General features: G+C 45.0%; 1 protein-coding gene across 1 annotated transcript in view; it reads right to left on the bottom strand.

Moving 5' to 3' along the window:
• The window catches only part of dnah9 (dynein, axonemal, heavy chain 9), a gene marked incomplete at its 3' end in the record, with an annotated part of 755,285 nt that overhangs the window by 281,418 nt on the left and 460,839 nt on the right, over positions 1-13,028 (bottom strand). The window contains exons 41-44 of the mRNA XM_079578063.1: positions 7,992-8,139; positions 5,985-6,159; positions 2,765-2,938; positions 2,253-2,460 (exon numbers count right to left, since the gene is read on the bottom strand). Coding sequence (XP_079434189.1) covers positions 2,253-2,460; positions 2,765-2,938; positions 5,985-6,159; positions 7,992-8,139 — 705 coding nt within the window. The remainder of the gene's footprint in view (positions 1-2,252; positions 2,461-2,764; positions 2,939-5,984; positions 6,160-7,991; positions 8,140-13,028) is intronic.

The raw sequence follows: 13,028 nt of genomic DNA, 5'->3' as shown, positions 1-13,028 counted from the left end.
GCAACAGCAGCACCTTTAACAGGAACAGCAGTGCTCCACCTGTGGCTTTGTTTCTGTCACATTCATTTGTTTTACACGTTGATTCGCTGCGGCACACGCGCAAAACGCGTCTTCAGGAACTTAAACCAGGACCTCAAAACGTGCTTGAGTTCCATGTTCCATGATGGATATTTCATTACGTGCGCTATTTTCACATTTCAATGGCGTCGAAGTAGGGGGGACACGACCGTACACCCTAAACGTCAGGGGGCACATGGATCCAAAAAGTTTAGGAACCCCTGGTCAAGTGAAAGAAAGACAAGTGGAAGATTAAAACCGGAAATGTAGCAGCACATGGACCCGCTGTGTTCATCCGGGCCTTTTCCGGTTTAATTAAGACGAGGACCTTTGCTTAACTCTCTTAGCTACACCGTACAGAGCTCAAGAAGCACTTGGACGGTGTATTTCTATAGCTTATTTGGATTATCTGGAGAGGACAGTACATGTACAGCAGCAAATGCAGGAGTAAGTGAATTCTGAGTTGAATCTGTCTATTCCAGGGGTGCCCAGAGTGGGGCCCGCGGGCCAAATTTGGCCCGCCGACACAATTCTGTTGGCCCGTCAGAGAATGACCTACTTTTGCGCTGTGGTTAATACTAACTCTCTTCCATTCATTCTCAATGGTAAATATGGATGCAGTACACTTTTTGACCACCAGCCTCAAATTGGGGGCGCTGTTTCACTCCTTTCGCAAAGTTAAGGAAACACTGTTGTGGTGTCTTAGTGTTTATCAATTGCAGAGCGTTGTAGCATCAACTTTCACAGTTTTCCAACTTTTATTGCAAAGGTTGTTGACGTCAGCAACAGTATTTGTTAAAAAGTGACTTATAAAAGAATTGATGCTGAACTGACACTTTCAAAATAATCGAATGAGGTAAAGTCACTGTAGGTGATGTAGATACAGGTTTTTTTTTTTACATTTTGCACTTTATTGCTGCAATAGTTGATTTTGTTTTACTAAAATTAGGCTTTTGCCATAGTTGCCATTTGTTTTAATATAGCATGTTATTTGCATATATAGAAACAAATGCAAATGTAGGCTATCGAAAAAATAAAAAGTAAATAAAATAAAGTAACTTTATAATTTGCAGTCATGTGCTTTTCGTGCTTGACATCGCCGTGTTTGGCCCGCGACTCAGGCACTTTTTTATTTTGGCCCTCGGAGACAAAAGGTTTGGGCACCCCTGGTCTATTCACACATTAATACACTGTTTACTCGCACTCCCATGTATTAATCGTTGTTAAAACATGAGCCACCATGAGTGTGTGCTTTATGAGCGCAAAATGATGTTTGTCAGTGCCATGCCACGCCCCTCTAAGTCGGCTCATCGCTGCTCGGCGCATAGTTTTAGTTGTCTATGGATTTCTTTAGTCTGGGACGGCCCTATTAAACTGCTAAAGCATAACGAGAACACATGCATTTCAGCACAGTTTCATGTTTGTACAGATTTAAACTACACAGCCGACAGTTTCATAAATATTATGCGATAATCCTAATCTCTGATTTTAAAGGAACAGGCCACCGTCTTCCCTGAGATATGTTCTTACCTGAGATTAGATGAGTTGATGCGCACCTGTCTGGCCTTTACGCGTGCCTTAAGTCACACAAAAAGACCAAGGATGTTGTTAGCATTTAGCCTCTTCCAGCATATCCCTATGGAGCCAAACGTGTTGAAATTAGAAGCGACCAAGCTCTTCCATGTTTTTCCTATTTAAATACGGTTACGTGAGTAGTTACACGATCCAAGTATAGTTACAAAACATTAATGATGTATATTTTCTAAGTGAGTAAAAAGGGGTACTATATTGTAAGGCGTAATAACACCTTCGACGTCCACGTAGTAATATCTTCAATCCTACAGAACTCTCTGCACGGATGTCGAAGTGCTTCTAAGGTATTATTACAACCTTACAACATACTATCTCTTTTCATCCGCTTTGAAAATCCACGTTTCATTTTGTGAGTAGTTACTTGGATCGTGTAACTACTCACGTAATGGGGAAAACGTGGAAGAGCTTGGTCGCTTCTAACTTCATCCCCCGTTTGACCCCACAGAGGAGAGGCGGAGAGGCTAAATGCTAACAACATCGACAGGTACACATCAACTCGTCTAAGCTCAGGTAAGAACATATCTCAGTATGGAAAAACGGTGTCCTGTTCCTTTAAAATGCTCGATGTTGATTCCAGCAGTAACTCCCTGGCTGGTGCTCACCCTGCAGCATGGAGGAGGTGGTGTAGTAGTTGAACGGCACATTCTTGATCATGTATTTGTCTGTGTCCAGTGAGCTCAGCTTGTCTCCGATCAGGACAGACTTCCCTGTGCCGGCGTTCCCCACCAGCATCACGGGGCGCCTGCGCTCCAGCAGCCGGTCCGCAAAGTACCGCACTCGGATAGTCTCTGCAGTGGGGACCAGACATGCCTGGGCAGCACACACACATCAGCATGAGGCCTCCCTCTTACAATTCATGAAGCCTATACAGTAGATCTGATCGGAGAATCAATTTACAAAAACACACATTTTCTTTGTTTTGCAATCCGTGGTCTAAGCTCTAGTGTGTATGATTATAAATGGAAACAGACCTACACAGAAAAGGGATTAATCCAAATCCCCATAGAAGTAAATCAGTGTGATATCTGAGTTTTTGTGATGGGGATAATGATAAACTAATGCTGTGTTCTGTGTGCCTCTGGTTATCTAAGGATTTCAGGGAGTGTGACTTTACCTGCAGTGGCATGTCTGGGTCCATTTCAAACTTGGGCACCATTTTGGCCCATGGTTCGAACTTCTTGCTCTCAGGGTCGATGTAGTAATCGAAGACAGTACCGTGGGACGGGAACTTGATGCTTTTGAACTCGGCCACCCACCACTTGCTGAACTCCAGTCTGTAGTCGACCAGCTGAACCCCCACAGCGCACACACAGACAGAGCAGCGGTCAATACTCTAAAATGACTTCCTCCGCAGTCTTTCTTCTCTGTGCTGCAGTATAGATCTACACAGTGTGAATACACACCCCAGGACAAATACATGGGTGCACAGGGTTAGCTGAGGGGGAGAAAATGAGAGGTGACAGGCCTTACAACCTCATCACCTGACTGCACCTACAGATACCTGTCCCCTCCATTCACCAGCGCTCTGCAGTCAATAAAAGCACTTAGCATTTAAATGCATCTGTGATGGGAAAATAAAGTGGAGAGCATTTGTACCGCAGGGACAGTGCTTTTATCCCATAAGTCGTCCGGGTGCGTACAGCAGTACAGTGCAGAGCACACTCTGGATTGCTTAGCAACTGTGGGCCACGGGCTCCTGATTTAAATTCAGTGAGCCGTGTGTTGTCAGACGGGAATGAAGTCCACTTCATTCCAGATGAATATCTCTGTTTCAAAAACCTGCCATTTCTTAACCAAAATAACTTTTATATTACTGTCATAAATAGAGGCACATTATTGCATAAGAGCCGCCAGGGAATGAATACAGAGCAAAACACAATATGCAGCACTGCAACACTTTCAGGAGGCTGGAACAGGGCGATTTGACTGGTCACGGTACAAGAAAAATCAGATTTTATTAGAAATGAAGACTTTGTTAAACATGTGTTCAGTCGACCCAAGAAAGTCAAACTATAAAGTATTGATCTGTAAATGAGTGTGACAGGAACAGTGCAGTCTGTGGAAGAGAACAGTCAGTGAGAGGTGGATACCTGGTCCTGGAACAGTCAGTGAGAGATGGTAACCTGGTCCTGGAACAGTCAGTGAGAGATGGGTACCTGGTCCTGGAACAGTCAGTGAGAGATGGGTACCTGGTTCTGGAACAGTCAGTGAGAGACGGTTACCTGGTCCTGGAACAGTCAGTGAGAGATGGTAACCTGGTCCTGGAACAGTCAGTGAGAGATGGTAACCTGGTCCTGGAACAGTCAGTGAGAGGTGGTAACCTGGTCCTGGAACAGTCAGTGAGAGATGGTAACCTGGTCCTGGAACAGTCAGTGAGAGATGGTAACCTGGTCCTGGAACAGTCAGTGAGAGATGGTAACCTGGTCCTGGAACAGTCAGTGAGAGATGGTAACCTGGTCCTGGAACAGTCAGTGAGAGGTGGTAACCTGGTCCTGGAACAGTCAGTGAGAGATGGATACCTGGTCCTGGAACAGTCAGTGAGAGATTATTACCTGGTCCTGGAACAGTCAGTAAGAGATGGATACCTGGTCCTGGAACAGTCAGTGAGAGACGGTTACCTGGTCCTGGAACAGTCAGTGAGAGATGGATACCTGGTCCTGGAACAGTCAGTGAGAGACGGATACCTGGTTCTGGAACAGTCAGTGAGAGACGGTTACCTGGTCCTGGAACAGTCAGTAAGAGATGGATACCTGGTCCTGGAACAGTCAGTGAGAGACGGTTACCTGGTCCTGGAACAGTCAGTAAGAGATGGATACCTGGTCCTGGAACAGTCAGTGAGAGACGGTTACCTGGTCCTGGAACAGTCAGTGAGAGATGGATACCTGGTCCTGGAACAGTCAGTGAGAGATGGCAACCTGGTCCTGGAACAGTCAGTGAGAGATGATTACCTGGTCCTGTAACAGTCAGTGAGAGATGGTAACCTGGTCCTGGAACAGTCAGTGAGAGGTGGTAACCTGGTCCTGGAACAGTCAGTGAGAGATGGATACCTGGTCCTGGAACAGTCAGTGAGAGACGGTTACCTGGTCCTGGAACAGTCAGTGAGAGATGGTAACCTGGTCCTGGAACAGTCAGTGAGAGGTGGTAACCTGGTCCTGGAACAGTCAGTGAGAGATGGATACCTGGTCCTGGAACAGTCAGTGAGAGATTATTACCTGGTCCTGGAACAGTCAGTAAGAGATGGATACCTGGTCCTGGAACAGTCAGTGAGAGACGGTTACCTGGTCCTGGAACAGTCAGTGAGAGATGGATACCTGGTCCTGGAACAGTCAGTGAGAGACGGATACCTGGTTCTGGAACAGTCAGTGAGAGACGGTTACCTGGTCCTGGAACAGTCAGTAAGAGATGGATACCTGGTCCTGGAACAGTCAGTGAGAGACGGTTACCTGGTCCTGGAACAGTCAGTAAGAGATGGATACCTGGTCCTGGAACAGTCAGTGAGAGACGGTTACCTGGTCCTGGAACAGTCAGTGAGAGATGGATACCTGGTCCTGGAACAGTCAGTGAGAGATGGCAACCTGGTCCTGGAACAGTCAGTGAGAGATGATTACCTGGTCCTGTAACAGTCAGTGAGAGATGGTAACCTGGTCCTGGAACAGTCAGTGAGAGGTGGTAACCTGGTCCTGGAACAGTCAGTGAGAGATGGATACCTGGTCCTGGAACAGTCAGTGAGAGACGGTTACCTGGTCCTGGAACAGTCAGTGAGAGATGGTAACCTGGTCCTGGAACAGTAAGTGAGAGATGGTAACCTGGTCCTGGCACAGTCAGTGAGAGACGGTTACCTGGTCCTGGAACAGTAAGTGAGAGATGGTAACCTGGTCCTGGAACAGTCAGTGAGAGATGGGTACCTGGTCCTGGAACAGTCAGTGAGAGATGGGTACCTGGTTCTGGAACAGTCAGTGAGAGACGGTTACCTGGTCCTGGAACAGTCAGTGAGAGATGGATACCTGGTCCTGGAACAGTCAGCGAGAGATGGTAACCTGGTCCTGGAACAGTCAGTGAGAGATGGATACCTGGTCCTGGAACAGTCAGCGAGAGATGGATACCTGGTCCTGGAACAGTCAGTGAGAGATGGATACCTGGTCCTGGAACAGTCAGTGAGAGACGGTTACCTGGTCCTGGAACAGTCAGTGAGAGACGGATACCTGGTCCTGGAACAGTCAGTGAGAGACGGTTACCTGGTCCTGGAACAGTCAGTGAGAGACGGATACCTGGTCCTGGAACAGTCAGTGAGAGACGGTTACCTGGTCCTGGAACAGTCAGTGAGAGACGGTTACCTGGTCCTGGAACAGTGCCCCTCCAAAGGCCCAGATGGCAGCAAACACAAAGTAGAGCTCGTACAGCTCTTTGGGACAGTCCAGAGGCGTGTGCTCTGGGGTCAGCAGACACTCCAACAGGTAACACAGCATCTGCACCATACTCTGCTCTGGGACAGGAACCATCCGCTTAAACCTGGACACAACACCAAAACAGACTCACTCAAGATCCACTGTGTGATTTTTATATTTGAATCAAACTTTTAGTGCGAGCGAGTGAGTGAATGGTGGTCGGAGTGACCACCGGGTGACTTGTGTCATGTAAAAAGTGCTATCCCATCACTTCCCTAATTGAAATAAAGACCAGTGAAACATTTCTATAATAAGGTCTTCTGAGTTGAGGGGAGTGAGGGTGTCAAGCTTATTTGGAAGTAAACACATCTAAATCAAACACCTCCAGTTGTGGGGCACCGCAGCTCTCATCATAATGGGTAATTAAAGTTAATTGGATCGGGAAAGCTGCTTCACATGGTAGCTTTAGCACTTTTTTTTCTCCAAAAGATTCTTCAAAATCAGAGTTTATGAAGAGTAAAATTAAAACGGATAATGCATTGTAGGGCTGAACTGTGGAGCTATAAACTGTGTTTGGTTGCTGAAACATACTATTACTACTATTCAAGCCAGTACTACAGTCATTGTCTGATAACTGTATGGTTGGTGGTTCGATTCCGGCTTTGAGGTATGTATATTGTTGTTGTGTCCTTGGGCAAGTGCTGAAGGGGGGTATATAACTGAATGAATGAATGAATGAATGAATGAATGAATGAATGAATGAATGAATGAATGAATGAATGCTAGTGTTAATGATACTTTGAGTGTCCACACAAGTGCTACATGAGACCAATGCCACACAGGACTTAACATAAAATCACAATCATTTTAGTCCAAACAATTGTTTGTTTTTGTTTATTATAAAATAATATAAAACAGTGTTTGCTGCACTTAGGCCCAATCCCAATTTTCTTTTTTTATTCCTTACCCCTACGCATTAAAACAACACTAAAGGCTAGGGCTGAATAGACCGCAGGCAGAAACGGAACAGCCCTCGATTTGTTAGCTTACAATATGTTAGGCTCAATGGGAACACATTGAAATGAAGGACAAAAGAGCCACAGCAGCGAGACACTGAACCTCACGAGTCGTGATTATGGCGACAAACCGCAACTATCCAAATAAAAGGCAACACTCCTGTATCTCCATGAGACAAAGCTTGTAAACTCAGAAACAGGGCATTGACAATGTCAGCCAAGTGAAGGCAGCTCTATATATGGATGTAAACAAAATGTAAAATACATACATTTTTGACAAATGACTATTTGAATTGTGGCGCACAGCAAACAAAAACACAAACGAGAAGTCTTCACTCTGTAAGCATGTTGGTAAAGTGCTTACTGAGTTAAACTTTGCCAGCACGTTTCTGTGTTTGAGACAGAAAAAAGGGAAATGTGCTAGCATGTGCTACGGGCCTTAATATATTGGAAAAATAAGAGCAAAACAAATACAAATTATAAATAGTCTAAGTAAGAAAAATATATATATACTGTATTTATATATTAGCTGAATACATAATAAAATATTCCGTAGTAAAAACATATTCCGTTATACCGTAGTAATCACTTTATCCACAGGGCCCTGTGAGCCCTAATGAGACAGTGCTGTCAAAGTACTTCTGCTCATACTACAAATACCAAAGTTGGAAAGTTGTGTGTTCTTCTTCCAAAGCAGTTCCTTTTCGGTGTTAGTGGCTGGGCTTTATTGCTTTGTGCTTTGTGCTCTGCTGTTATAGGCGAAGCAGATATTTTGTTGGTTTGTTTTTCATAGTTTTGGGAGGACACATAGCTTTGGCCTGTCGGCCACAGTCACTGAGGTGGCAGAAGCGATGGCAGGACTAGCACATTGGCGCCCATAGCAGCAGAGCCTGTCACTGAGAACATGGCCATGTGACAGCAGTGTGGGCAAGGGCCTTACCTGGAGCGGAGCGTGTCCAGACAGGGGGGCAGGTACTTGTCAAACAGAATAGTCAGATTGGCTTTTTCCGATTGGATCTCCCTCCTGTCAATCCAGCTGGCCACGGGAGGGTTCCAGCCCAGGTCAGCGGGGTTGATGTACAAGATGCCTGTGAAGGACGAAATGACATTAACTACTTTGTATTGATTATTTTCCCAGAGACTAAAAGTGATTTTCAAATGTTGAACTAGACTGGGTTGATTGAGTAGAGGACGTTTCACCTCTATCCTTGTGCTGCAAGATGCAGGACTGATCACACTCCCAATCTTAGAGGCCTATTCATGCTCTGACCTCTCCTCGAGGACTATTCAAGCTCTGACCTCTCCTCAAGGACTATTCAAGCTCTGACCTCTCCTCAAGGACTATTCAAGCTCTGACCTCTCCTCAAGGACTATTCAAGCTCTGACCTCTCCTCGAGGCCTATTCAAGCTCTGACCTCTCCTCGAAGCCTATTCAAGCTCTGACCTCTCCTCGAGGCCTATTCATGCTCTGACCTCTCCTCGAGGACTATTCAAGCTCTGACCTCTCCCCGAGGACTATTCATGCTCTGACCTCTCCTCGAAGCCTATTCAAGCTCTGGCCTCTCCTCGAGGCCTATTCAAGCTCTGACCTCTCCTCGAGGCCTATTCAAGCTCTGACCTCTCCTCGAGGACTATTCAAGCTCTGACCTCTCCTCGAGGACTATTCAAGCTCTGACCTCTCCTCGAGGCCTATTCAAGCTCTGACCTCTCCTCGAGGCCTATTCAAGCTCTGACCTCTCCTCGAGGCCTATTCAAGCTCTGACCTCTCCTCGAGGACTATTCAAGCTCTGACCTCTCCTCGAGGACTATTCAAGCTCTGACCTCTCCTCGAGGACTATTCAAGCTCTGACCTCTCCTCGAGGCCTATTCAAGCTCTGACCTCTCCTCGAGGCCTATTCAAGCTCTGACCTCTCCTTGAGGACTATTCAAGCCATGGCCCCTCCTCGATGAGGACTATTTAAACTCTGGCCTCTCCTTGAGGAGGACAATTTAAGCTCTGGCCCCTCCTCGATGAGGACTATTTAAACTCTGGCCTCTCCTTGAGGAGGACAATTTAAGATCTGGCCCCTCCTCGATGAGGACTATTTAAGCTCTGGCCTCTCCTTGAGGACTATTTAAGCTCTGACCCCTACTCGATGAGGACTATTTAAGCTCTGGCCTCTCCTTGAGGACTATTTAAGCTCTGACCCCTACTCGATGAGGACTATTTAAACTCTGGCCTCTCCTTGATGAGGACTATTTAAGCTCTGGCCTCTCCTTGAGGACTATGTAAGCTCTGACCCCTACTCGATGAGGACTATTTAAACTCTGGCCCCTCCTTGAGGACTATTTAAGCTCTGACCCCTACTCGATGAGGACTATTTAAGCTCTGGCCTCTCCTTGAGGACTATGTAAGCTCTGACCCCTACTCGATGAGGACTATTTAAACTCTGGCCCCTCCTTGAGGACTATTTAAGCTCTGACCCCTACTCGATGAGGACTATTTAAGCTCTGGCCTCTCCTTGAGGACTATTTAAGCTCTGACCCCTACTCGATGAGGACTATTTAAGCTCTGGCCTCTCCTTGAGGACTATTTAAGCTCTGACCCCTACTCGATGAGGACTATTTAAGCTCTGGCCTCTCCTTGAGGACTATTTAAGCTCTGACCCCTACTCGATGAGGACTATTTAAACTCTGGCCCCTCCTTGAGGACTATTTAAGCTCTGACCCCTACTCGATGAGGACTATTTAAACTCTGGCCTCTCCTTGATGAGGACTATTTAAGCTCTGGCCTCTCCTTGAGGACTATTTAAGCTCTGACCCCTACTCGATGAGGACTATTTAAGCTCTGGCCTCTCCTTGAGGACTATTTAAGCTCTGACCCCTACTCGATGAGGACTATTTAAACTCTGGGCCCTCCTTCAGGACTATTTAAGCTCTGACCCCTACTCGATGAGGACTATTTAAGCTCTGGCCTCTCCTCGATGAGGACTATTTAAGCTCTGGCCCCTCCTTCAGGACTATTTAAGCTCTGACCCCTATTCGATGAGGACTATTTAAGCTCTGGTCCCTCCTTGAGGACTATTTAAGCTCTGACCCCTACTCGATGAGGACTATTTAAGCTCTGGTCCCGTTTAATAAATAAACAACAACAGAAGTGAATCAGTCTTTTTTATTCTACACACTCTAGCAAACAAGCTAATCCAGTGCAGGCATCCTTTAGTTAAATGTTGGTGAACTGTGAAGGTGCTAAGCTTTCAAACACGAAATGAAGTTATTAATTAGTGTTGTGCATCATTGTTTTTTCTCAGTAGCATTGTCCACATGCAGACGTGGAGCCTGTGAGTGCTTGTGAGTCTTGTATCCGTTACTCCTTCAGCAGTGTTAGGGCTCACAGGAGAATCACTGATTTGTTCAATGCAATGATGTGATACTTCAGGGTCATCAGGATCCACATGAGGAGCACTTTAAATGGACGGATGCTACGGCTGTTCATTGCTGCCAGCAAAGCATTCAGACATTCGCTGGGCCTTTGTGCCTCATGTGCTTTATTCTGCTTGTGTACATTAGCCTAAGTACATAAAGCCTCTGCTGTTTCATTTTCCATTAAGCAAATGACGAGTAAATTGTAAACGGATGACAGAGTTGTCAAACTTATTAGTGCCGAACTATTAGGCACAAAAGTGCCCAGAACACTATTGAAGATGAACCTAAATTGTTGGCCTCATCTACATCCGCCTCTATGGGCTCTGTGCACACAATGTTTCATAGCAACATGTTGCTAAGGTTAGCATCATGCTACTACACACCCTGCTTGATATTTAAGTTTTCCTTCTTTATATCTTGTTTTATTTTTAATTTACATTAAATCGTGGATGTGAAGTAGTCTTTGCCCTACACTGGCCAACAAAAACATATAATGCCCACATTAAAGAGGACGACACTGTGCACTGCTCCACTTTAGAGACACAAACCAATATCTATGAATGATGAAGCTGAACAATTTCATTTTTCAGATAAATGTTTAGTTTAGCCTTTTAAAAACATTTCATATACTGTGGCACATTGGAATCACATCCAGCAATATAAACATTTGAGGGAACATGAAATATGAAGAGCATCTCCTTTCGTCAGGGGCAGGTCTCAACATTGGCCAATGCCTAAGCTCTGTGTTGGGGAGAATACTTTGAAAATGTATTTATTTAGAAACGTACTAACGTACACTTTCTCCAATCAGAGTAATGTATTCAGAACACTCAGTATACTTTCCAGTTGATTTGCATAATATTTATGTATAAAAGTGGCATGTAATTAAGAAAATATTAAGGCTACATTTTTACATCTGTTATAAACTTATTTACCAATAATAAGATAAAAAGCACTTTGCAAATGCCCATAGCCCAGAAGAACCGAGCTGAACTTTATATTATGATTATGACATTGAAATGTGATCATTGATTGTATTGATGTGTTCTTTTGATTTGAAGAAAGTAACTGTATTCTAAATAGTGTACTTGAATACAGTTACTTAAAATGAGAATTCAAAATATGCATAAGCGTAATACATGTATTTACCATACATGTATTCAGTTACCCAACACTACCTAAACTTTATGTCCAAAAGCAGAATGTCTGAGTGCAAACATGGGCCGGACCCACACATACATAATGGTCTTTCATTATCACCATCACTGGAAAGTCTCTGCTCATTTACAGTATCTGTTGGCTCTGAAATTAATCATCAAATTCAGTTACACTTCGCCCTCACCACACAGAGATAAGCTTTATTGGATTTATTTTTAGTCTTTCTTTTCTTTGTACATTTATTTAACCAGTAAAGTCTCAATGAGATGTAGAATCTAGAGGTGGGGAAGCCCCTGGAGGAGTTGAAGTCTAGGGAGAACAAACTCCCCAGGCCCCACCCAACCATCCATGGGACCCAGGACCTCCTTGCTGTGGGGCACAAAAGAGCAAACTGCTGCGTTCTTAATCAAATCAATTCTATGTGCATTTATTGGATTTATTTGACCTTTATTTTCCAGGAAAGTCCCACTGAGATTAAGAATCTCTTTTTTCAGGGGAGTGCTGGCCCCAAAGGGGAACCTATTGTACATGTTTTAGTGTTGGGGGAAACCGGAGCATCAGAAAACAGGTGGGAATTGAAACCGGGACCTTCTTGCTGTGAAGCACGAGTGCTAACCACTGTGCCACAGTAAATGATACTATCCCCTGATCATTCTCGGTCACATACTGTTGACCAGGCCAGGAATCACATACAGAGCTGCAGGATTATGGGAAAAACATGTACAACATGAACGAGTTGGCCCACAGTGGCTCAGTCGCAGCGGCTCAGGACTAACACCTCAACACAAGTTCATTGTATGGTTGAACAATGACAAAGAGAGCACTCACTTGCTTACTCACTGTACAGGCCAGACTTCCTTAAGGACTGGTATGGACATGTCCCCACAAACTTTGGCCTGGCGGGACAGTCCCCACCAATATTTCACACCTTTTCCATTCCGAGCCTTTACATTTGCGGATAGAAACTCGAGCGGCAGCGGCTGGGCAGAGTGGCAATGATGACCAAATGTTTTAAAGCTGAGGTAGTCTACTTGTTTTTTCCTGCACAAACTATGACATTTTTTGATTTGGCCCAAACTGGTTTCTAGCTCTTGCAATCCCTCCTACATGTCCGAAGTGTTCAAACAAATCGTTTCAAGCCCGTGTACAGCTTTGAACGGTGAAGAAGCCTGGCTCAGTGTGTGATCATCTCAAAGGCTGCTTTATAAAGTCACCGGCTGTATTGACGTTATTATTGCATAATACTTGGTTTCACCGGATCTATCCGCTGCTAAGCAGCTAGTTAGCTCCGGGCGAGCGGTTAGCAGCTCGGCTATGGACTTATTTTTTGACATGGCTGTTGTTCTCACGGTGAAAACACAGACTCGATATAGTTGTATTGGGCAGAGAGATAATCAGACTCAGTGTCAGTGCT

The sequence above is a fragment of the Gobius niger genome (genome assembly GCF_951799975.1).
Source record: "Gobius niger genome assembly, chromosome: 19".
Classification (NCBI taxonomy): Eukaryota; Metazoa; Chordata; class Actinopteri; order Gobiiformes; family Gobiidae; genus Gobius; species Gobius niger.
The sequence above is the reverse complement of the archived record's forward strand: the minus strand, read 5'-3'. Positions and strand labels throughout refer to the sequence as shown.